The 23,400-nt window shown below is 40.8% G+C and overlaps 2 protein-coding genes across 5 annotated transcripts in view; both read left to right on the top strand.

Annotated features, from left to right (window-relative positions):
* Positions 1 to 638: 638 nt before the first annotated feature.
* Positions 639 to 12,294, top strand: nek8 (NIMA-related kinase 8). 4 transcript variants are annotated; one of them, XM_024276805.2, is made up of 15 exons: positions 639 to 943; positions 2,486 to 2,691; positions 4,520 to 4,752; positions 4,829 to 4,960; positions 5,043 to 5,251; positions 5,353 to 5,432; positions 5,530 to 5,714; positions 5,894 to 6,041; positions 6,406 to 6,482; positions 6,685 to 6,802; positions 6,911 to 7,061; positions 7,763 to 7,926; positions 8,082 to 8,231; positions 9,541 to 9,699; positions 11,407 to 12,294. In XM_024276805.2, exons 1-15 carry the CDS (start codon positions 897 to 899, stop codon positions 11,433 to 11,435), a joined length of 2,088 nt encoding a protein of 695 aa, XP_024132573.1. In that variant the 5' UTR covers positions 639 to 896; the 3' UTR covers positions 11,436 to 12,294. The 4 variants fall into 4 exon arrangements, with proteins under 4 accessions (XP_024132573.1, XP_024132574.1, XP_024132572.1 ...); XM_024276804.2 differs by having other exon boundaries at positions 641 to 943; positions 8,079 to 8,231; XM_036214773.1 differs by lacking the exon at positions 639 to 943 and adding an exon at positions 984 to 1,141 and having other exon boundaries at positions 8,079 to 8,231.
* The window catches only part of traf4a (tnf receptor-associated factor 4a), a 35,528-nt gene continuing 23,714 nt past the window's right edge, over positions 11,587 to 23,400 (top strand). Inside the window, exons 1-2 of the mRNA XM_024276807.1 lie at positions 11,587 to 11,721; positions 13,090 to 14,075. Coding sequence (XP_024132575.1) covers positions 13,933 to 14,075 — 143 coding nt within the window. The 5' untranslated portion in view covers positions 11,587 to 11,721; positions 13,090 to 13,932. The remainder of the gene's footprint in view (positions 11,722 to 13,089; positions 14,076 to 23,400) is intronic.

The raw sequence follows: 23,400 nt of genomic DNA on the forward strand, positions 1-23,400 counted from the left end.
TATTAACATTTAATCATATAATCCAAAACAACAAAAGTCACCTTCACCTTAATCTGACCTTCTTGTGGCAGAGAATGGACAAAGCTGCTCACGTTCACACCTGATGATCAGCAGTTTCACCATCCCACGACGTGCATTCCTGGGCGCTGACTTTGTGACAGATCTTCGTGTGACACAAGGTCAAGTATGTCACTGAGCAGGTCTGAGGAGTGTCACAAAAACTTTATGGCCTCATGATGTGCTTTTCTGAGCTGTTTCAAGAACATTATTTTATTTTTTTTTACCAATTCTTATTACGACAGCTCAGACACGATTTGTAATCTATAAATTGTAGGAACACAATAATTTATGATAGTTTAGGATGACATATCATAATTTAAAATTAAATCTCAGCTCAGCACAGTGTACGCTTTGTGACAGAACAAAGACCAACTTGAATGAAAATTGTGTTTTTGGTGTTTTTAGCATTTTCTTGCAGCATTTTTCTCATGATGGAGGCCTTTATTCATTCATTAATTTTATGAGCGCTTCTCGGTCAATCGCAATTCAATTCCCACCATTCATGTTAATATACCGTTCAAAGTATTCAGCTTGTTCATATGTATTTATTCATTTAGTCAAGTGAACTTTTCACTAATATGCTTTCTGAGGATTAAAGTGGGTCAACGCTGATAATCTTTAAGGTGTTTTTATCTGTAATAGAGTTTTTTTTTTTTAATGTCATAGTAACACAACAAAAATCTGAATACTGATTGCATTTGATTGCAGTTTTCCCATGAAACACCTTTTTTTTTTCCGCCCCTCAGTTTGTCATGTTCTGTTTTGGCCCTCGTGGCATGCCGTAGTTCGGGGCTCGAGTTGCCTGGAGACGGCGGAAACGTTTGTGCGCAGCAGCGATGGAGAAGTATGAAAAAATCAAAGTTGTTGGCAGAGGAGCCTTCGGGTAACGACGACTACATTTAAGCAAACTATCTTGTCATTTTCCCGCACGTGTTAGTATTAAAAAGTTTTTGGGGAGTTTAGTTTGAGCAAAAAAAACGTCACGAAGTCTCGTTTTTTCCCTCAAAATGTAACGGAATGTACATAGAGGATGACGTGTTTACAGTGACTACGGAAACAGTTAAAGAAAGTTTTGCAAAAGGTAAAAGTAATCGACATAGACATTATTTTAAACAACAAAAATTCAATAAAAAATATATTGTAAAGCTATGCTAGATATTAGTAAAAGCTGAAAATTCAGTTTCTAATCTCAACATTCAACAGAATTACAAACAAATTATGTGTACTCGAGCCTATATGTCATTAACTTAATGAAATCCTGCTGCTGTAGCCCGTCTGCGTGTATGTTATCTATTAGCATTTCAGAAAATGTGAAGTAAATAAACCTTTAAACCAGAAATTAAACTATTACTCCCTCTATACCCAGTAAAATTAATTACTATTGTCATAAATTCCATATGTAATACATAATTAAAAATAAAAAAAAGAATAAATGGGGACGTTTGCAGTCTAGCACATCTCTTTGTTTCACTTTGACTGTTTGGTTCTTTGTTTTAAAAGTAATACACATTATTGAAATCGTCTAAATTATCAACATCACAGAAAGTGGTTGATTTTTCAGGCCTAAAAGTTAAAAAGCATTTACATAGTACACCAAAAAGTTTAACTGTTTAATCTGTGCCCCACAATAATTTGCAGTATAAAAGAACAAATATTGAATAAATTTCCGTTGTTAAATGCTTCCATAACAAAGTTACTTTCATAAATGGTGTTTCTTATCCAAAATTAATTAAATAAATGATTTTTTTTTTAAAACACAAGAACCTGGCATTGTTTTACGTTGAATATGTAGGGGAAAAATGCAAATATGACAATAAACTCACAAAAGCCCCACAATAAAGTATATCGTGATCATCCATCTTGTTTTTACACTTTTGGGGACAAAATTTGAGTGTTAGGAAATAAATCAACGATGTTTGAGATTGGGGAAACACATTCTGGCTGGGGAACGTACCTTGGTACAACAGTGTTTTGTTTTATTTAAAGTTTTCAACATACATTTCAACCTTAAATTGCTTTTCAACCAGCTTTGATATATTAGCTGCAGCCAAATGACTGATCCTAAAATAGTGCTGGTCAGGTGTGTAACGTATTGCCCAATGTGACATATAAATTAAAAAGAGGCTTATGCAACTTAAATATGTTTAAAATAACCAAGATTTATCGTTTGACCAATGAGAAATGTGGGGAAAAAAGCATTTTAGGCATATTTATTCACGGTATATACAGAAAATCCTGTCTCACTTATTCTACAAATTGTAGTTATTTTTTTATTTTGGCTGGTCCAACAGCAGTTTTCTTTCCCATGTTAAGTCCCCAGAATTCTTTTGGGATCGACATCTCACTTAAACAGCCACAAATCATTCGCTCACATCCCAGTTTAAGAAAACACGCGTCTCATTTCTCTTTTCGCCGGGCCTGTCAGGATTGTTCACCTGTGCCGGCGGCGCAGCGACGGCGCTTTTGTCATCCTGAAGGAGATCCCAGTGGAGCAGATGTCTCGGGATGAACGACTGGCAGCTCAGAATGAGTGTCAGGTGCTGAAACTGCTCAACCACCCAAACATCATCGAGTATTATGAGAACTTCCTGGAGGACAAGGCCCTCATGATAGCGATGGAGTATGCGCCAGGTAAGCCGGCGCTTGTATCCCATTACATGATCCTCTTTTGTGCTGTACAGCCGTTTACATTTCCCATGCTTTACTGCCAAAGGGGTTCTACGTCTTTTCTCATTCCCATGTTATGTGGCAGGACCACTAAAGAGTATCTTATATCATTGTCTGGGTGAAGATGGTGTTTAGGAGAAATCGGTTCAATTATGTGGGAGGGAGCATTAGTGGGTCCAAATTGTTTGGGTCTGACTCACTGACAAGCCCTGAAGTCTTTCGTTTTTTTTTTCATTTATTCCATGCTTATCTTCAGGTTAAAGACTAGGCAGGTGAAACTGCCACACATTTTCACACAAAGTATTTTTTTTAATGCAATATTCCTTTTGTTGGCTAAATTAAGCAATAAATATCTCATCTTTTGGGAAACTGATGGACTCATAAATGTATGCGGGAGTACAGAGTTATAGAAATTTCAGTTTAATGAGCAAAGTGACTAAGCTTAAAGCAAAACTCCAATATGATAGAATTAAAGCACAACTTAAAATCTAAACAAGAAGCCAAAGTATGTTGAGATAAAGCCACAAGCTCCAATAATCTGAGGGAACAGATTACCTAAAAAAGAAGCAGTTTTTTAAAAATGAAATTAAGTGTGACTGTGGAAGAAACACTAAAAACTAAGCATTCTGAAGACAAAACACAAGAAATTTACGTGGACTATTTAGGGTGGCCCATGTAACCCTGAATATTTTTCATGAGCTTTATGAAAGAGGTATTTCTTTGCATTTTTGTTTAGATGATGATGCAGAAACTACTAGGGTCCAGAAGTGCGAATCACATGAACAAATCACGTGACGCAACAATGAAAATGAAAAAAGTAAATGAAATATTAACTGACAAGAACAAAAAAAAAAGCTGGAAAGCAAAATTAATTTCCATAAAATAAAATAAAAATAAAGGGTACTATGGGACATCACTGATTCGCTTCAAGTTAAATAAGTTTCAGTTGAAATGATAGACAAACATCATCATCGTCATTTTTTTTGTTTCTGGAATGTAGTTTTGTTTTCTAAAATTATGTTTTTCTTTCAAAACAGTGTCATGGCTTGGTTCTTAGCATACCGGTAGTTTTCATTTAAATTGTATAAAAACTGAAATTGAAGTTTAATTTAGTTCTTCAAATGATACATTTTCCAACTTTAAATGATAATCAACATTAACCAAAAGGGGCTGAAGCATCATTCTAATATCAAAGCCCATCCAAAGATACAATTACACAAAAAACAAAACTTAACATCAAGTTGACAAAAATGCCACAAACATAAAAACAAAGTATTTTATCACAAATTAATTTAATCTAAAGTAGAGTCTGTTTTTTATTCAGATAGATCCAAAAAGTAAATGAAAGTCAATGCAATGATCTGTGAAGCAGAAAACAGCTTAACAAATCACATCTGTTTCAGCATCTCTGCAATGACTTCCTGTCCAGAGGACGAAGGTTTTATTGTTTATTCAACAGGATATCGACTGCCTTCTTACATAATCAAGTCATCCCCAGACATTCATTGAGGTTCCCAAACCAACTTCAAATGGACATATAAGGACTAAAATTCAATAACTGTAAAACACACTGCCACTTTTTGTTTTATTTTAAAGTCTCTCAATTCTGATGAAAATGTTGATATATTTGACCACTTTTTTAATTTAAATATTTTGCTTTTCAAACAGTTCTTACATATTTATTCATTAAATTCTATATTTTGTGTTAATTTTGTTATAAGATGTGCAGCTTTTAAGGAAGAACCGTTTTTAAATATACTTTAAATAACTAATCTGTATTGAATGGCTTCAGGTGGAACCCTGGCTGAGTACATCCAGAAACGCTGCAACTCCCTCCTGGACGAAGACACCATCCTTCACTTCTTTGTGCAGATTTTGCTTGCTCTGTATCATGTGCACAACAAACTCATCCTGCACCGCGACCTCAAGACTCAGAACATCCTGCTGGACAAGCACCAGATGATCGTCAAAATTGGGGACTTTGGCATCTCGAAGATCCTCGTCAGCAAGAGCAAGGCGTATACTGTGAGTCACCTCATCAAAGTGACATAAAGTAAAGCATGAGTCGCTGTGACTTAACAGCTGTTCTCTTTCTGTTCAGGTGGTCGGGACTCCTTGCTACATCTCACCGGAGCTGTGTGAGGGAAAGCCATACAACCAGAAAAGTGATATTTGGGCTTTGGGCTGCGTACTTTATGAACTCGCCAGTCTCAAGAGAGCCTTCGAGGCTGCTGTAAGATAAAAAAAAAGATTTTCTGTCTACTTGCTTTGAGTTTTAAAATATATGTATATAATATACACACTCTGGTTTTCAGAATCTGCCAGCTCTTGTTCTAAAAATCATGAGCGGTACTTTTGCTCCGATCTCGGACCGATACAGCCCAGAACTGCGACAGCTCATCCTCAACATGCTCAATTTGGATCCGTCCAAAAGGCCTCAGCTCAATGAAATTATGGCTTTGCCCATTTGCACCAGGCCACTGCTCAATCTCTACACAGATGTGGGCAACGTCAAGATGCGTAGGTGAGTTGACTGCGCAAGTAATGATTTCAGATCTATACAATTGAAAGTTTGCCTTAATCACTGAATAAGAAACTTTTTTTTTTTTCATTTCTTTTCTCCAGGATTGAGAAACCGTTATCCGCTGTTCAACTCGGTCAACAAGGAAGACCAGGAGGGAGAGTTTCCACTAGTAGATTGAGAGGTCAAACATCTTGTAGTTTTTTTTTTTCTTTTTGAGTCTGATCAAACTGTTTCTCAGTGACCACATTTTGTCAAAGCTTTTTTCCGTCTTGCTACAGAAGGATCAGTGGGTTTAGGATCGGGGAAGGTGCATTCCCTCCCTCTGTCCTCCGTCTACACATGGGGAAGTGGCATCACGACCCCTCTCCGACTCCCCATGCCAAACACCGAGGTGCTTCAGGTGTCACTCGGTCGCACTCAAAAGATGGGAGTCACCAAGTCTGGCCGCCTGATCACGTGGGAGGTTTGTTTGGAGAAAACTTCCCTCTTAAATAATTAAACTGTGGGCTCTTGCTTGAGTTACCCTTGAAGATTTAATTATTCTTTAAACCTGCTGATTCTCCAGCAGTATTGATAATGACAGTATTGATAGTGTTTCAGCTTTGAATCAGGGACTTCTTTTACAGTGACTTGTCGCCACAGGCTCCATCTGTGGTGCCGGGTGAGGTGGGTCTCCCCGGTGTGGTGGAACACGCGCAGCCGCTGTTCATCTCTCGCTTCCTGGAGGGCCAGTCCGGCGTCACCATCAAGTCTGTGTCCTGTGGAGATCTCTTCACCACCTGCATGACAGGTTTGGGGCAACCTTTTCTCCTCGGGTAGATCAGAGGGTCCTCCTCGCCCCCCGATTAGTGGGAGCTTCATTCTAGGAAACCAATATTCAGGATCTGACCTTTGCTCTCAGCCGCCAACCCAACCTCGTTAGAAGCTCCGAGGCGCCGTTTGAGGCATTTGAGCAGGTTGTTTGTCCCGATAGCGAGCTTCCCTGTTGGTTCGGAAATGCGTTTATCTCTGAACGCCACTAAAGCAGATAAAATGGGAATAAAGGTTCCTCGTCTCAGTTCACCCCTTCATTTCTTTGTCACCACAAAGACTCAAAGTATTCTCTTAGTTTTCACAACAATCCCGCTTATCCCCTGTTTTTGTTTTTGGTGCAGAAAGGGGGATTATCATGACGTTTGGGAGCGGGAGCAACGGCTGCCTGGGACACGGCAACTTCAATGATGTAACCCAGGTGATTGTTGACCAGAAAACACTTTGAGGAAATTTCTGTTTACAGATACACTGAAACTAAAGTTATTGTAAAGCAAAAGTAATTCTGAAGCAAAAACCGCTGTTGTAAATTCTGTTTTTAAGGTGCCAGCGGGTTACCCACATGCAGCTCTCATACAGATGGAACGCTGACTCCTCTGTGCTCCTTCTGTTTACGTTCATAGCCCAAGATAGTGGAAGCTCTCCTTGGGTATGAGCTGGTCCAGGTGGCCTGCGGAGCTTCCCACGTCGTTGCTGTGACCAACGAAAGAGAAGTATTTGCGTGGGGGAGAGGAGACAATGGTATGAGAAATGAGCCTTTATTGTTTTGACTGCGCGGTCGAGTCTGCGTTGGTGATTTGTACCACGGGCTTCTGAGCACAGCCGGATTGTTGGGTCTCTGTCTCGAAGGTCGCCTGGGGCTGGGCACCCAAGACACCCACAACTCTCCCCAGCAGGTGTGTTTGCCTGTGGGATTTGAGGCGCAGAGGGCGGTGTGTGGGGTGGACTGCTCCATGATTATCAGCAGCCAGGGCAGCATAATGGCATGTGGAAGCAACAGGTAATAATTTTGCCTCTCAACCCAAAACAGTGACTGTGTGAGCTAATGAGGTGCCAGAAGCAGTCTTTCTTCCAAAAAGACTCTTTGAAAAAGTAGCGTGAAACTCAAACAAGCTTTTGAACAAACTATTTGGACAAGGGTACAAATTTAGAAATAGTTTTATGCTGCAGAACCTGTGAAGCTGCATTCTTCCAACAATGACACTTCTGTTTGGAGTGTCTTTCATAGTATCAGTCTGAGTTGTCAACTATTCAAAGATTAATAGTATTGAAATGTTGTGAAAGCTAGAAACAATTTTCATAATAAGCGGCAGTGTTGCAGAAATGTCGCACAAATTTTCAGTGAAATCTGGGCTAAAGTTGCACGATATTTGTGTGAATTTTATGAGGCCAGAATTTTAGCTTTCCCTTTATCTTTAGTCAGACACTAAAATAGAACATTTTTGAGACTATTTTTGTAAAAACTGGTGATGTTTTTTTTTTTTTTCATGTGAATCTCAGAAATAAATAGAAAAAAATAATCTCAAAAATGCTAGCAGATTTGTCACAATTGTCCTAAATCTACACAAACGGAGACTAAAATGTGACGAATTTGAGATAAAAATTAGAATATCAGATGTGAAGGTTATTGATGCTGTGGATAGCAAAGATCAAACAATGTCCAGGGTTTCCAGTGTCACTGAGATGTGCTATTGTGGTCAGGTTCAACAAGCTTGGCCTGGATAGGATTACTGCAGGAGAAGAGCCAAGCCAGGTCAACCAAGTGGAAGAAGCTCATTCTTTCATGCCGGTCCAGTCGGTGCCGCTCAACACTGAGAAGATAGTTTATGTTGACATTGGAACTGGTCATTCTGCTGCTGTTACAGGTTAAGAAATCAATGTTTTCTTATTTTTTTAGTATTGTGTTGATGCTGTGTAAAATCACACATGATCAAATAGTCTAAATTAGGGTTATATTCATTATAATTCACTTAATACATTTTTTTCATATTATCTATGCCATTTTTCTCATGTGAAGAAGGGGGTCAGTGCTTTACATTTGGCAGCAACCAACACGGGCAGATGGGCTGCAGTTCCCGACGGAGCAGCCGTGTGCCATACCTGGTTCTGGGCCTGCAGGACATCACCATGGTTGCCTGTGGCGATGCCTTCACCTTAGCTATTGGAGCTGGTGAGTAAAAAAAGAGCCTGAAAGGGAAAGCCAGGTTAATGAAGCCATGCGCTCCAAAGGAAGAAAAGAAGCTTGTGCTTCACGTTTGAATTTATTAGAAGATGACAGCATGAAAGCTTTGAGAAGGAGGAGGATTTGATGTTATATGTTTTGCATTTCTACAAACATGACAGAAATTTTCTAAAAAATAAAAAACTTCTTGTATATGTTGTCTACAGAGCCTTTAAAGGGACATTACATAAAGAATTAAAATAAACAAACATGGTTAAAATCTTTTTTTTACTTCAATTTTTTTTTTTTTTTTTTTTTTACTTCGATGTCCCTTCAGGGGCTTCGTAGTTGTCAGCATTTCGCATGAACTTTTACTCTTAGTTATTTAGAAAATTTCTCTTTTTTTTAATGAGCTACATGACAAGCAAAGTCTAAGTCACAGTCAACATAAGTAATTGTGCAAGAAAAAAGGTCTCCACAAATGTCAAGTATTTGTAGATTAGGAGACTGGAGAAACAAACTCATTCTAAAGTATTGCACATTTGACTGAAACTGTTTTGAAAATTTCCCCTTTAACCCCAACAGACAGAAGAATTTTGCAAAAACATGGTTTTTGTGTGAGATTTGCCTTCAGCTAACCACATGCACACGTTAAAGACCCACTCTGGTCATCTTTTGATCTATTTTAAAAGTTTTCCCAGTGGTCTTTGGATTATGATTATGCCCTGTTTAGGCAAAATCAGAAGAGTTTTGTCGTTTTCTTGAACATAGTTTCAGCGAAGCGGCAGCCGTTCATTTGAGTTTTGGGTGGGACCGTTGGAGCAACCCTGACTCCCCTTCTCCTTCCTGTGACAAATAAAAAATCAACTATTTGAATAAAGACATACTCAGAAATGCAATATTAAGCTTAATTGTCTTATTATTTGTTCTTCATCATCCGTAAAATGTCACAAGAACATGTTCAAAACACCATTTCCATCAGAGTGGGTCTTTAAAGTATAGTTCCTTAAACTCATGGGTAAAGGTGTAAAAATACAGAGATTTGTGTGTCTGTGTGTGTGTTTTGTGTCACCAGCAAAGTGCAAAATGATAAACTGTTGAACTGTAGCTGGGATTGGCTCCCTGGGGAGCAGACAGCGGTGCCTGTAGCTTTTCTTTGTATAAGACGTCCTTTTTTTTGGCTCAGACAGAACCATTATGCTGCCACTGCAGGAGACGCAGAGCTGCTGTCACTTAAAAGATCCGCACGGATTAATCCTTCCTGGGGGTCTCTCTTTGAGTTTGGTGACGAGGGCCGGTCGTCTCCCGTGTCTTGCAGAAGGGGAGGCGTACACATGGGGAAAGGGGGCGCGCGGACGCCTCGGAAGAAAGGAGGAGGACTGCGGGATACCGAAGGCGGTGCTGCTCGACGAGAGTCACCCTTTTGCCGTGACATCTGTGGCTTGTTGTCATGGCAACACTCTGCTGGCAATGAAACGTAATATTTAGCTTATTACCCTCTGTTAACAAACACTGGGAGATGAGATGAAATCCCACTAATCCCCAAATGAACGTCTGGCTGGTCTCGAGAGCGGCTCCTCCTGATGATGTCTGTAGAGATTTTTCTAAAGTCACATATTTGATTTCTAATTTAAAACCCACCAGTGGGTTCAGATTTTAGAGATGTGGATTTTTTTTTCTTCACTTAATCAAAATATTTCTACCTGCAGGCTGAAAATGACTATTTACTGAAATAATTCAGTCTAATGATCTTTTTTTTATATTCTAAAGCTCTAATTTAATTAAAGAAAGGCGTATAATTATGTGAGAAAACTGAAAACAAATGTGGAGAAAACCTTAATTAGTTAATATTACTCAGTTAATATTATTTTTAATGGATATATGAACAACAGTTGCAAAAAGATTCACAATTTTATTCTATGCAAACAAATAATCTTTACATTATATAGAAAATTGAAACCCCAACAAATTAGTAAAGTCCATTCTGAATTCTCCCCCCACATTTAGCCCTCCAAATAGATGACTTAAGAAAAATTTGTAAGTTGCTTCGGCTTAGCAGTCACCCATGATGTACCAAGGTACGTTCCTCCTGCTAGAATTTGTTTCCCCGGTCTCTGGCGTTCTTGATTTGTTTTGAAACACTCATAGTTTGTCCCACGAAGCCTTAGATAAAGGATGACTACAATACACTTTATTCTGAGGCTTTGGGGAGTTTATTGTCATATTGTCACATAAAACAACAACAGCTTTTGGTGTTAAAAATGACCTTTGTTTGGCTAATTTAGGATAATAAACATGATTTATGAAAGTGACTTCTTTATGGAAGCATGTAACAATGAACAAATAATAAATAGCTGTTCCTTCTACAGCAATTTTTTTGGATGGCACAGATTCTGACAGGCTGGATCAACTACAACTCGACAGAATTCATGCCCCCTCTCGTTTTTTTTTTATGTAGAATATGTGGGGACAAAATTCAAATATGGCAATAGACTCTCAGAAGCCCCAGAATAAAGTATATTGTAATCATCCACCTTCTTTTAAAGGTGTTCGGGACAAAATTGAGCGTCACAAAACAAATCAATAATGCCTGAGAGCAGGGAAACACATTCCAGCAGGAGGAACATACCTTGGCACAACACTAGTAGAGGGATCCAGAACTTGAAGTCCTTTTGCTCTACCTTTACAAAAACTATTTTGGACACCCCTTTCCCCTCAAATGTCCCTTCAATTGGAGGAGTAGGGTAAGAACTCGGGTTCAGTGTTTGCCTCTGCCATCAGGACTCATGACAAATGGATTCCATATTGCTTCTTTGCCATGATCGGATTTAAAAAATCATAAAATCCTAACTAAATATTTTTAAATCTTTCACAATTGTAGTGAATATGTTTCCTTTAATCTCAAAGTAATTACTGGATTAGGAAGCAATGCATCTGCTGTTCACTGCCTTTTTTTATAATCTGATAATCTTACATTGTGAAGGATAGACATTAATCTCAGTCCATAACCTACAATATACTTTATCTCTTTTTTTGTAACTGTTTTCATTGTAGAAGGAGTTTGTACCTTCTATGAGCGTTTGACGTCTCTCTGTTTTCGGATGTTTGTTTTATTCTGTCCGTTTTGCACAAGAGACAGATAGAATTTGCTTTGTCGGACGCTCACATTGTTTTCTTCTTTCAGCTCTGCTGGAGGAGCTGGTCCCGAGATGATTTTGTGCTGAAAGACGTCCGTGTGAAGCCCAGCATGGTCCTGATGAGGAGGGCGTGACCTTTTTGCTCCCCGGCTCTCCTTTGAATTTTGCAGCTGCCGCTTCACTCGTTTATCCTGTCTTTATATATGAATTTTTTTTTGGGGACGGCTGTTTGTATTTTTGAGTTGGTTGTCTGAAAACTCAGAGGGAGTCTAAAGCAGCAGGTGGAACAGACAACAGGCCTGTTGGAGAAATGTTGCAACAAGCGGCTGGATTACGGAGGATCGTTAGGCAGCTCTCCCGCGGTGAGCTGTTGTCCTCCTACACCTGCAGCGCTCACTCAGTAGACTATGAAAGTCAGTGAAAGTCAGAGCTTTCTTAAGACACTAACAAACCAAGCAGGAAGAATGAAGTCATTCGGCTCGGGAGTCAAAAAGACACGAGTGTTAATCTTGATGACACAGTCAGTGGTCACTTTGTGCCGCACTGGATTAGTGTTGTAGTGCAGAAGGATTCAATCCAGATTACCAAAGGGCAGAGTGGGGCTGCCCCATTCCCTCATTCAGGCTCTAAAGTTGGCCTTTTGACCAATTTAAGAGTTGACCGTCACTGTCAGTGAGGAAGTGAGCTTCAGCTGATGATCTCACACACATTTTTCATGTTTTAAAACAGAAGTGGTGTAAAGCTGTGAGAAACTGAATTCATTTACTGTGACAGATCAGCTCTGTCTGAGTGACAGATTTTCCAAAATATAGTGTAATTAAAACAGAAAAAGACTCGAGCATAAAGGACTTTGTATTTTAATGTTTTAAAAATTTGCATATAAATTTATGACATTTTGTATGAATTTAATATACAATAAATATTAAATAATGTGACTTTTGAATGCTTAAACTGTGTTTATTGGATGACCAGAGCTTTTAATCAGAACAGACAGGAGTGGATTCTGCAAAGAAATGACTTAAGAAGTACTTCGGAAGCAAAAAAGTTTCTTATCTCTGGACAAAATGAGCTTGAAAATCTTGTTTGTACTTGATAAAGAAGACAAAGTCAGACAAACAGAAACATCAACAAACATCATCAGCTGTAATATCAGCGACACGCCTGTTATGAACTGTTTATGACATGGGCTGGGTTTGGTAACATTGTCTGAATGCTTAGCAAAAAGAAAAACTGTTTCATGTAAAAGTTGATATAGTATATTTTAAAAAAATATTTTTTTAACTGATAATGTTAAAAAAGACTTCTCACTTCAGGACGCATTTTTTTAAAGCTGTCCACCCTGATCTTAAAGACGTACATTTTACAGATGGAGCAGATTTATTTGTCCTACAAAATAAAAGCTTAAAGTGTAAGTATTTTTTATACTTATTTTGAATAAATTAGAATATATTTAACATATTATATTCATATTTGTTGTTTTTTTCATGATTAAAACATCATCTGGCATGGGCCGATGTTTTATAAGCAAACTAAATTGAATCAAAATTTGATTTTTAATCATAGAGAATAAAGGAAGCATGTGCACTGAAGCAACAAAAGGCATAATGGCCTTCAGGTTGCCTCATAAAATCCAATTTTTCTCAAAATAGTTGTTTTAATTTGCTGAAATTGTTTGTTTATTTCATGCTTTTATTGTTGATTTTTTTCATCACTGATGTTCATCTTTGCAGACACCTTGTGAAGAGGAGGAGGAGGAGCTGCTGCCATTGTTGTCCTGGCTGATGATGTAATGGTGATGTAATCTGCTGGCAATCCTGCAGGTGTAAGGGATCCAGCTGTGTGGTTCGGCTCCAGGTGATCCCAAAATGTTTTTTTTTCCCAAGAGTTTGTGGTATAAGTGTTTTGATCGTGTTGATGAGCCTTTTTTAAAAGCATGAAGATGTTTGTTTGTGTGCAGCATCACCAGCAGAGGGCGCTTTTCCCCTTCTGTGAACCTCAATGAGATCCGGTTGCTTTTTACTAAGAAATATTTAGGGAGGGAGGGATACTTTTGGGAGTATTTTTTTATTTGAAAGGACTTGATTTTGCTTTTTTTTACTCACTGATGAAAAAAAAGCCGCTTCTAAATTTTCAGCCTGGACTGACAAAAGCCTAATTAAAAATCCATAAAAGAAGATAAAATGGTGTGAAAGGAGAGCCGAGGCTTCTTGACTCCTCCCGCGTGGAGGAGGAGGAGGGAGGAGAAGAGGAGGAGGCGGGGCTCCGAGCACCTAAACAGAAGGAGGTCCTTGCATTGTGCTGTCAGTGGAGCTCGGAGCGCAGTCACGGAGCAGCTCCGCCGGTCCAAACAAACCCCCCAGCGGAGGAAGCATCGCCCGTGCAGCCGTCTATCTGCTGGCAGCAGCGGGGCTGAAGAGCTGCGGACGCGTTACCCCCCCTGGAGGCCACCGTGTCGGTGACGGACGAGGACGTGCTATGAGCCCATCATCGGCGTAGACTGCACTGAGAGGACCCTCGCACCGTCACCTGCAGCCCCGAACGCCGCAGTTGCAGCCGCAGTCGCAGCCGCAGACATGCCCGGCTTCGACTACAAGTTCCTGGAGAAGCCGAAGCGGCGCTTCCAGTGTCCGCTCTGCAGCAAGGCCATGCGGGAGCCGGTGCAGGTCTCCACCTGTGGACACCGCTTCTGTGACACCTGTCTGCAAGAATTCCTCAGGTACGGCGCGCGCGCGTCGCTCTGTGTATTTTTATTTGTATGCGTGTGCATGTGTGTGCGCGCGCTGGCTGCCAGCTCTGCAGGCGATACCGGACGCCGCGCGGTTTCGGTTGAGGAAGGATAAATAAAAACTGGTAGGTGTGTCCTGCTCACCTTTACCAGCGAGGCTTCACGTGCGTGTCAGCTCTTTGTGCCGCTGCTGCACAACAACAACACAATGGCTGTCCTGGGGGAGCAGCTGATCTGATCCTCCTGTGAATTTCATATGCCCCCTTCAAAAACAGGAAACAAAGATGCCCCTTCTAGCTGATGCATGTGGAATATGTTTTAATGGCTTTTGTCTGTTAAAAGGTGATTTAGAGTTCATTTGTCCTGCTAGGGTGTCTGTGTCCTGCAGAGGGCCCCTGTCTCCTCTGCTTCTGCCTCAGGGTGGCTGACTTTAAATCTGCTGGGTGTCTGAGCAGGCTGGATTAGACAGTCCTTCATTGGTGTGGCTTTGGCCCTCAGGGGAGCCCACTGAGGGACCTTTCACTCAGAGGTCATAGGTTTCGAGTGACCTCCTGATCTGCTCATCACTGGAGTCTGTGTGGATGCAAGCACAAAGGCGGGTTTTGTTTGATCGGTTTGAAGGACAGCACCTCTAATGATCAACATCCTGCAAAAATAAATAATAATAATAAAGCCCCCTGCATGCATTTGAGACATCTTACCCAGCAGATGCAGCATATCGCTGCCTCATCGCAGTTCGTGTTTTCTGTCAGCGAAGCGCACAGCGGTGATTTATGTGAGCAATCCAGAAGGTTAAAGGAAGTAAATCATCCCACTTTCCAGCCAGTCTGAGGAGGGGGGTGCTCTGTCTGCACGGAGACCTCAGACATTCAGATTTCCACAAGTTGTTCCCTTTAAATGAAAATGTTTGATGAGATTTATAGCATTTATTCATCAGTGGATGAGGTTTATAACCCTTTATGACTGCTGACAGAATCCTTTTTCTCCTGTAAAATGTAATTTCTTATCCTGTTATGATAGAATTCTTCTCTCAAAATTGCCATTAACCATTTTTAGATATTAGAAACACAGTTTCAGCCTCTTTGATTAGATTTTGATTTACAAAAACATTGTTTTTTTTTTGTTTTTGCAACTATTATGCATATTCTAGGGATACAGTCAACCTCTGTGATTGGAGGTTGACTGAAACAGGTCCTTAATGTTTCTTTGGTTGGCGACTTGCTGAAAATCTGATCAAGTTTTCCGGATTATTGTCTTAATCCATCACTTGATTAGTCTTCTTTTGTAGGATTAGCTGCTTGTTTGTCATAATGTTAGGGGAATTTTGAAAACTTTGAATTCACTGAAGGAACATTTTTGCATGCGATTTGTTTTTTTCCAATGGTTCCTGAATCACTTGATAAACAAAATGCATAATTTTCTACTTAATTTGTTGTTTTTACATTTAAATAAAACTCCTTGAGCTGCAGTTAAGCTTCACTTTCATCTGTTAAACTGTAACCAGCTCTGGAAAAAGACAAACTTTCCCAGTTTGACTATAAAAAACATAAAAGTAACAACAACTAGTTTTATTTAAAAACACTTCCACCCCCTTCCTGTACAGAATATTTCCTTCTTTCCGTCCTCCTGCGTCAGCAAACGTCTCTGATGCTGTGAACTCTTTAGCCGGTCGTCACTTCCTGGTTTTGGAATATTGAGTCATCGCGACTTGAATGTGGAGCAGAAGCGGATGAACAAAGAGCGCGTGGAGGACCAGCGTTCCCCGCTGATCAGCGTGTGCTCGGCTGCTTTTGTCTGCCTTATTCCGCTCCTCCTTCTCCTCCTCCTGGTTCGCAGCCCTTCACTCCCACACATGCACGCTTCGTAACTTCAGAAAGTTTTCTTTACTTTGTGAGGTCAGACTGTGACGAAGATGCCAGGATGGAGAGGAAAGCTCAGTCCTGCAGAAGCTGGAGTCGTAAAAAGTGCTTCACATAAAAGTATGACAACTATAAAAACCTGCTATTAGAAGTGCTTTAAAACGATTACATTCCTGTTAACATCTTTAATTAGACACATTTTTGCACCATTAAACTCATATTGAACTTCATGAGGCATTCAAAACGCTCCGATTTCTGAGCTGCTACATTTCTACAACATTTCCCCTTATGTTAATGGAGGTTAAAGGTCAGCTCCATTTTCTGCATAAAAAAATATTTCCTGCCTCACTTCACCTGCAAATGAACATACATTAATGCCGGCTGCATTCTTTGGTGGACACTGACAGAAGCAGTCAGTCAGCCGAGTTCTCACCCCTTTAATTAACAAAGTGTGCCAGGCGAGGCCGCCGAGCACGCCGGCGCCTTTTGTGAGCAGAGTTCAAGTATATTGGGGATGACAGACAGCAGTTAGCTAATGCTTCGCCCATTGTGCAACCGAGTTGATCCTCTCTCTCAGTAATTATTAAAGCCCCTGTCGTCTCCAGTCAGGACTTGCCGACTCGAGCGGTCCACTTTCAACTCAGAAAGGCTGTAAGCATCCCTGCGTGTCCCATAAACATAAACTTCTGCTGTCAAACATGACAAATCAACAAGGATCAAAGAAAAAACAATGTTTAAGGAATTACTTTGTAAGTTATCAGTTATTATTTCTTTATAATCTATTTTTATTTAATAAACAACCCAATTTTAAAGTGTCTTTTCAGCATTTGCTTTCAGGAGCTGAACCGGCAGCATTTAAGTGTACTTTGGGGTTAATCCTGCAGTTTAGCTTCAAAGGGTCCTCGAGTGGCACTCAAGGAAACACATGAATTGTTCTCACTTTCCCGTGTCCAAGCGCCCCTGTTAGCACGTGATGCTAATGTGCTGTGTTTCCTCTGGAGAGGGGGGGAATGTGCAGCCACAGCAGTCTCGGAGGCAGCCCCCGCTCCGAGGGAGACTTGTGAAGGCAAAGTGGGCCTGCCCCGCAGCCTCGGCACTGCGCTCAAATATGAGTCACATGCTTCAGCAGCTCCGTGACCGGGCCTCTGTTTGGCTCCCTCTGCCTCTTCGGTGAAGGACGGTCCACGTTTGAGCCTCGGCGTGACCGAGAGGCTTCTGTGGTGCCGCTCCACGCCTGTGACAGGGGTGGTTTGTTTTGCCCCCGAGAGCTTCTGTGGAGTCCAACTTTTGTAGAGTCAAGAGAAGCTCCAAAGTGGGCTAATGTGAGCTTTTTTTTTTTTTTTTTTTGCTTCGGTTTTATGACTCATTTTTATCTTCACACCCCCTGAGTTCAGAGGAACTTTTTCTCCCCTCACTGATGCAGCTGATACTTTTCCTCCTGCCTGCTCTAGCTTCTCCTCTTCCTCCTCCACAGAGGTCTCCTTCCTTTTAAATTGAACAAATCTCTCATCTTTCATAATAAGGTTTTGACTTCACAATTCGGTTTGGTAGAGTTTGGGGCCGGAATTAAAGAATGATCTTTTGTTTACAAAGATGAGCTGGGGGGGCTTAGAGTGAGGCCACTGAGGTCAAACAGATTTACTGGGAAAAACTCCTTAAACAATTATTCAATTTGTTACTTTGGCATCTAAGCATCCTTTTTCCGCTTGGGATTTTGATCATTTACATTTTCATTTGATAATTCTTTGCAGATTTATTGTCACAATACTTGTTTTATAGGTTTTTTTTGTGCCGTCTTGATATAGTAAAAAGACTAACCTCCCAGGTTTTTAAGTGAAACTGTAACAGAAACAGTCCGCTTTCTGATTTCCCTTCTGCACAGAAGGCTTTTAAAACGCGGCCTTAATAGAGCTGTGTGCATTAGTGCTCAATGCTATGCATAAGTCTGCCACTTAAAGCAGCTGGGCCCTTTGTGTCACAGTGGGTATCTGTATCTAAATGGGACTGAAGCCATGGACGGTCAATGAATGGCTGCTGTCCCAGCCGCTCTTCAGTGCCACCACTGAGACTTTCACAGGCCCTGCAGGTGTCCAGAGACCGCACAGACATCCTGGGCCCAGATCCGGAGAGCGTGGAGGGGCCATCCTCCTGCAATGCACAGAAAGATCTTGTTTCGCTCTGGGAAAACACTTGGGCATCCACTCTTGTTTGTTGGCTTCTGTGAAGGCTTCTCTGATGCTCCTGCAGCTGCAGCCCCTCAGTCGGTAGAGTGGGAAACAATCCAGCGAACTTAAAACACCCACGCAGAAAATGACACATGTGCCGATTAGAAGAGCTGCCAAGTCGAACAGAAAGTTTTAAAGCAGCTAATGTAAGGCTCAGCCGACCACACCTTCTTTTTTACTGTTTCTGAACTTTGCACACTATTAATGTGGTGAAAGTTTGACGACAAACCACTGGATGTTGAATTGAAATTTGACTAAAGAAACCAAGAATAAATCCAGCAAAAAAGGACCATGTGCTCAAATTGAAGCTATAAAGTAATGATTTCAACTTTTTTTTTTTAAATTTCTAAAGCATAATTCAAAATATTTAACTGCAAAATATCCAGTTTCCAACATTGGGGTTTTATTCTATTTGACCTTCAGCTTATTTTCAAAAGTTGTGTTTTGAAAGGCTGGTCATCTGTCAGGTATTGAAGTTTATCCAATGCCTTGACACACTGCTTTAGCTTAAATTTTCACATTATGTATGTAAAGAGGAAAAATGTTGTTATTGTTTTGGAATCACACTCAGATGGATGTTAGCCGGGCTGTTTCACCACGAGGTGATGGTCTCCTGAGAGGAAGCAGGGAGGCTTTACAGATGCAGCTGTGGTGACGACATCGCTGGGAGAAAGCGTCCTGACTCTTTCTCACAACTGCAGAGGCTCTGCAGAGAGGAATTTGTATTTGTGACAGCTGTGAGGAGCTAAAGAGGAGATTCCTTTAAAAAGAAAGAAATGTTTGTTTTTTTCTTTGAGAGGACCAGCCTCCTTTTCACCTTCAGATTCTTCCCTTTCTGGCGGTGTATTTTCAGGGGGAGTCGTCTCTGAGTTCCTGAAGTTCAACTCATTTGATGTGTAGTTGAAGTAGTGCAGAAAACTCGGAGATCCAATCATCCTAAATTATACTAAGTGTGTGACCACACTGCTGTTTGTGGCATGTTTGTGTTTCTGTGAAAGGAAGACGTATTTTAGAGAAGATGACTCAACTTTCACACCTGAGGGACTTTGATCTGGAAGGATCCTGACTCCTCCTGACAGGCAGGGCAACACGTGTTTGTGGATAAACAGAAACTCTGAGAAAATTATGTCTTTGATGGTTTGAATGACACCCACCTCTCTGTTCAGTTAAATTTAAGAAAATGTTTAAAATGAATGAATGAATTAATAAATGTTGCACTTTTCTCATGATGGATGACATATGCAACGTAATTTAGGATTAAAACTGTGTTTCTGAGTATTTCTTTATTCAAATCGTTTTGGATCAGGAGCAGACAAAAACTTGGGTTTGAAAAAGCTCGTGTTTGACGCAGCAACTTCTATGGATGGATCACAGTCTTTCTACTGCGCTCCAATTCTGAAGCATCCACTTGCAGACAAAAAGATATATTAATGCCTTCATTTTCAAATGTTCTGCCATCTGGCTCCAAACTGCACATATGCAAAACTTTGATATTGCTTGCCTTTTTTTTTCCTGTACTATTGTGTGAGGTGCTATAAGCTAGCGGGAGAGAGTGTAAATGAAGGGCTGTTTGGAAGTTGGCGAACTTTCGCACCAACTGTCCTTCCCACAATAAGAGGTGAATAACTAATGAACTTCTGCCACTATACAGCACATATGCTCTAAAAAACAACACAGGGTTTTAGATTTTGGCAAAGGAACTGCAAATTTTATTTACAATACAAAAACATAGTTGGAGTGGGACTTTATGTTTGATTTAAGGAGGACTTAAAAGTTGTTCTCATCTTGCGATGTTTTCCTTTTTTGAGTCTTTAATCCATGAGTGACTTTATTCCTGGTCACTCCTGTAGACTCTAAACAAAGCACTCCTCTTTTCTGCTTTAGTTTGCAAATACGATAGATTAGAATACAGAAAAGGTCACTTCCAAAGCTTCTCATTTTGGACTGTGAACCATGAAGAAACACTTTGATCATCTTTTGAGCTATTTTAAAAGCATTGCCAGTTGTCCCACACCATATCTACATCACAAACAATTTTAAATTGTATTGTTTGTCTGCACTTGTTTTAAAGCATTTTGAACAAATACATACTTTTTTTTTATCTCAATTCTCTTCATATGTGTTATTCATAATAAAAAAAAATACCACAAAAAACATGTTTTCAAAACACGATTTTAATGTCTGTGAGTCTAATAGATGAATATTTTCATGTCTGACCTGAACATAAATAGATATGCAGCAACGGTTTTTACCAGAACTTTTGCTCCTTCTCGAAAACATCTTAAACCCAATTGAACCCAAGACAGGATTTGCACAGATGTGAGTGTGTGCTGGAGATTTATGTCATTTAAACAAAACATCAGCTCTTAAATGTTGGCAGCCCTATCAGAGTGCTTTAAAGACATGCCTCGACTTGTCTTTTTCCATACGGGTTCCCTTAAAATGAATCTGGAAGCCTTTAGGGCCAAACAAAGGCGTCAAGCATTCCAGAGACGCAGCAAAGCACCTTACCCTCGGCTGAGTGAGCATGCTGGGACCGAGCGGCTCAGCCCAGCCCAGCTGCTGGACCCAAGCCAGTTGGCCCAGATCTGGAAAGCATGGCTAGTGCTTACACATGCTCGGGTATGCTCACTATGTAAAGCAGCTCAGATAAAGGGTGTGTGTTTATCGCAGCACATGCATGCGGTCAGCCTGTTCCCACTGCTAAGGCCCCAATCGGCGTGTTTTCCTATAACGATTGACTGCATTTTTCAGGGAGCAGATATTTTACAGTTTGAGCATTTCAGCCGCCCCGCATCTGCTCCTCATTGTACTGACGGACTCCTCCTTTTTAGAATGTGTGATTTGTGCACAGGTCACTGAGCAGCCTCGGTTTGCATGCAGTCATGCACGTGTTTAAACTCCCACCCAAATTATTCCAGCTCTCTGGCTAAAAGCTTAAATGTGGAAACCACAGAAGAACAGAGCCGCCATACGGCGTTGAGACCAAAGTCGGGGTTTGTTTAAAAAGAAATATTGCAATCAGCACAATAATAAGGTTTTATGTCTTTATTTTTTTACATGGGAGAGGCAGTTTTTATACTTAGTTACCGATTTGGATTGCTGAATTGATTTTTATCACTTTATTATTAAATTTTCAAACACTAATGGGCAATATGGAGTCAATTGTTTTAGCTGGAGCTGATGCAACTTGTAAAGTTCATATTTTAGGTCAGATTTTTGGCAAAAGTTTTAACCTTTTTTGAGTTCAATGATTTAAAACATTTAAAATATGTACTAACCTCCCAAAAATGTCACCAGTTTGTGAACTAAACCTGTTTTTCCTGCTAGGGCTTAACTGGGGAACCTAACTTTAGCTGCATTGTCTAACAAATGAACAATACACATGCAGGGTTGGTTTATTAGCTTATTAGTGTGGCACATTTTACCATTAAAAACAGATTATTCTGGAAAACTTGATTTTACATTGGTTTACAGTATAATAATAGGGGTTTGGCTAAACTGTATAAAAAATCAGTCTGATTCTTTTTTGTCATAAAGTGACTAAGAGTTGCATGCATTCTTTTAAAGGAAGAAGAGGAAATACATCCCATCATTTTTCCCAGAAGTCTCTGTGGAATGATAGATGTTTGCTGGGTTCTGGGGTTGGATAAGTGTTCATGAAATGAGTGTGGTGGACATTGTTGGTGGTTTTAGAGTGGACGGACATGTTTTCTGGCTTCAAACAGCAGATGTGGATGGTGTTTGCTACAAATACCTAAAAAAAAAAATACCAAAGAAACAGTTTTGTTCAGCACAAATGAATCAAACGAATCAAATCATTCATGTCATTTGTGTTAACTTCAATTTTTTCATGATTGTGCACTTTCAGAATCCCCTTCTTTCCTCGAGTCTAAGCTGAAGAGATGCTGTCCAGCTTCTCTTTTGGGATTTGACATCCCTCTGCAGTATCCATATTAACAGGGTGCTTCCTGTTTGAGTTAGAAAGCACTTTTGTGGCTGCAGACGTTTTTGGAAAACAGGAGGGGCCTGCATTTTGGAGGTCTGCAGCTGGGGCAGGCAGCCGCTGCTGTCAAGGCACCTGTCCTCCGTGAAAAGCTCCTCTGTGAAGCCAAACAGGTGTCGGTGGGGCAGTTAAGCCCTCCACTCAAAGAAAACACCCTCTGAATTATAGTCATTTATCCACAGGGGCCTCCTTCACTGTTAAGGTCACTACCCAGTTGCCTTTCCGCTCTCCTTTTTCTTTCAGCGATGAAGGCCTCCTTCCTGCCAAAGGTTCCTCCGTCCCTCCTCTCCTCAGCTGTCGTCCTTCCTGCAGTGGTCCTTCTAACCAAACAGTTCAATGAGTCCCTTGTTGTGACCGAGGATCTCACTAGCAGCTCACTTTCTGATGTGTCAACACGGCATTAATGCGCTGAGCCTCCTTCCTTCCTCTGAGCTGCAGATCCCATAAAAGAGCAGTGCAGGAAGTCTCTGTCAGGTGCATCTCCGGATAGATCGCCTTTTTGTTCTCCCTCTGGCTTCCTTGATTAACTGCTGGGGTCCCACTTCATTTATGGAGTTTACGGTTTGCCATCACAAGGAAGTCGATTGCACAAACTTGGATAGTAACAGATAAAGCTGCGTTAACCAGTTGCATGATGGATGCTCTGAAGCCAAAACGGTTTATAATTTACCTGAGAAATAAGAAAGGAGAAAAAAAGGCAATTTTAAAAAAGTGGGTGACTCTTTAACTCCAGTTGCTTCATTTTATCTGATAGCTGCTCTCATGTTGCAGAACTGATGCTAAGCAAATAAAACAGCCTAGGCGCTTTTGGAACAAAGGCGGCGATTTGACGTCAGTTCCCTTTCGAACAAAGAAGCCGCGTCCAAAAAAACGAGCGACCGCACGAGCGCTGATTGGATCTGAGACAGTCACAGAAGGGCCCGAACCTCCCGCTGGGGGGGAGGCTGGCGGTATTGTTTTGGACTTCATCACATGTAGTCTGATAAGGAGAGGCTGGAGCCGGAGAACATCTGAGGTGTGACTACGGCAGCTGATCATACAAGCAGCGAGCAGGGTTTGTTTATTTTCTGTGAATTAGTCCATCCATCTGTGTGTGCTCAAGTGTCAGCCACACACACCTAGAAAGCCCTCACCTTCCTTTCTGGTTGCCATGGACACCAAAGCCCAGAGCCTAAAAATGGAGCAGCCGGTGATGTGAACATCTCTCAGGCTGAATCAGCTCACTG

The sequence above is a fragment of the Oryzias melastigma genome, linkage group LG13 (assembly GCF_002922805.2).
Source record: "Oryzias melastigma strain HK-1 linkage group LG13, ASM292280v2, whole genome shotgun sequence".
Classification (NCBI taxonomy): Eukaryota; Metazoa; Chordata; class Actinopteri; order Beloniformes; family Adrianichthyidae; genus Oryzias; species Oryzias melastigma.

Bases quoted from the DNA above. Each gene is read 5' to 3' on its own strand.
- nek8 (XM_024276804.2), top strand. From the start codon at position 897: ATGGAGAAGTATGAAAAAATCAAAGTTGTTGGCAGAGGAGCCTTCGG. The intron at 2,692-4,519 runs GTAAGCCGGCGC...GAATGGCTTCAG, and splicing joins AGCGATGGAGTATGCGCCAG to GTGGAACCCTGGCTGAGTAC. The intron at 6,042-6,405 runs GTTTGGGGCAAC...TTTTTGGTGCAG, and splicing joins CTTCACCACCTGCATGACAG to AAAGGGGGATTATCATGACG.